We start from the raw sequence: 1,515 nt of genomic DNA on the forward strand, positions 1-1,515 counted from the left end.
GCTGACGCCCCGCTGTGCCCGCAGGCGGGCGCCTGGCGGCCCTGCTGCTGGCAGCGCTGGCGTGGGTGCCCGGTGGGTCGCCCGCCTGCCCCGCGCTCTGCACCTGCTACGTCTCGCCGCCCACCGTCAGCTGCCAGGCCAACAACTTCTCCTCGGTGCCTGCGGGGCTCCCGCCTGGCGCCCGCCGCCTCTTCCTGCAGAACAACGTCATCAGGGCGCTGCGGGCGGGCACCTTCGGGCCCAGCACCGTCACCCTCTGGCTCTACTCCAACAACATCTCCTCCATCCAGCCGGGCACTTTCCGCCACCTGCCCGCCCTCGAGGAGCTCGACCTGGGTGACAATCCACACCTCCGTGTCTTGGCGCCCGACACCTTCCATGGCCTCCGGCGCCTCCAGGCCCTGCACCTCTACCGGTGCCAGCTGGCCAGCCTGCCCAGCGCCATCTTCCGTGGCCTCCACAGCCTCCAGTACCTCTACCTGCAGGAGAACGGGCTGCTCTACCTCCAGGTCTGACATGTGCCAAACTTGATCCTGAGACAACCCTGTGTGGCAGGGCTATGGGGTGTCCCTGGGGAGAGTACGGAGGATACCACTGAGGTGCGGTGGTGGACAGTGCTTGCAGGCATGGGTGTGGGACACGTCTCAGACAGTAACAGTGCAGGGTGTGGGTTACGTTCAGGGTGCGGAGACACAGGGCACAAGTAGCTGTGAGGCAGAGACATGAAAGAGAGCTCTTGGTTATACTCATGGGACAGGTGATGGGCGATGCCCAAGGGGCAAGGAAAGGATGACACTGTGGAGCAGGACTGTAAGGCAGGGAGATGTATGCTGCCTGCGGAGCAGGGCCACGAAGCAGGGTAGTGATAGCTGTTGTACAAAAGAGCTCTTGGTGATGATACCCCTGAGGCCAGGACATGGGGTGGGTGATGGGTGGCACCAGAAAGACAGGGGCATGGCAGAGGACTCTTGGCGCTGTCTGTCCAACAGGGCGATGGGCAGTGACAGCCATAGGGCAGAGATCAGGGTGACATCCATGAGTTACAGAGGTGATGCAGGGCGTTAGGTGGCAATACGGAGTTGGGACGGCGATCAAGGTGCTGGGTTATGCCTGCAGAGATGGGGTCACCCACCCGGTCCCTCACCTGCTCCCCACAGGACGATCTCTTTGCCGATTTGGCCAACCTGAGCCACCTCTTCCTGCACGGCAACCGGCTGCGAGCTCTGTCCGAGGGCGTTTTCCGCGGGCTCACCAGCCTGGACCGCCTGCTGCTGCACGCCAACCGCCTGGCCACCGTGCACCACCGCGCCTTCCACGGCCTGGCCCGCCTCACCATCCTCTACCTGTTCAACAACAGCCTGGTGGCTCTGCCTGGGGACCCGCTGGCTGCGCTGCCCGCCCTGCAGTTCCTCCGCCTCAACGCCAACCCCTGGGCCTGCGACTGCCGTGCGCGCCCGCTCTGGGCCTGGTTTCGCCGCACTCGTGTCTCCAGCTCGCCCGTGCCCTGCGCCAGCC

General features: G+C 65.0%; 1 protein-coding gene across 1 annotated transcript; it reads left to right on the top strand.

The window, feature by feature from the left end:
• Positions 1–5: 5 nt before the first annotated feature.
• Positions 6–1,511, top strand: RTN4RL2 (reticulon 4 receptor like 2; the record flags this gene model as incomplete). The annotated part of the gene is made up of 2 exons (XM_010726771.3): positions 6–509; positions 1,158–1,511. Coding segments are annotated over 2 exons (858 nt in total), but the record flags the coding sequence as incomplete, so codon positions are not given.
• Positions 1,512–1,515: the final 4 nt, after the last annotated feature.

The sequence above is a fragment of the Meleagris gallopavo genome, unplaced genomic scaffold, assembly GCF_000146605.3.
Source record: "Meleagris gallopavo isolate NT-WF06-2002-E0010 breed Aviagen turkey brand Nicholas breeding stock unplaced genomic scaffold, Turkey_5.1 ChrUn_random_7180001855409, whole genome shotgun sequence".
NCBI lineage: Eukaryota > Metazoa > Chordata > Aves > Galliformes > Phasianidae > Meleagris > Meleagris gallopavo.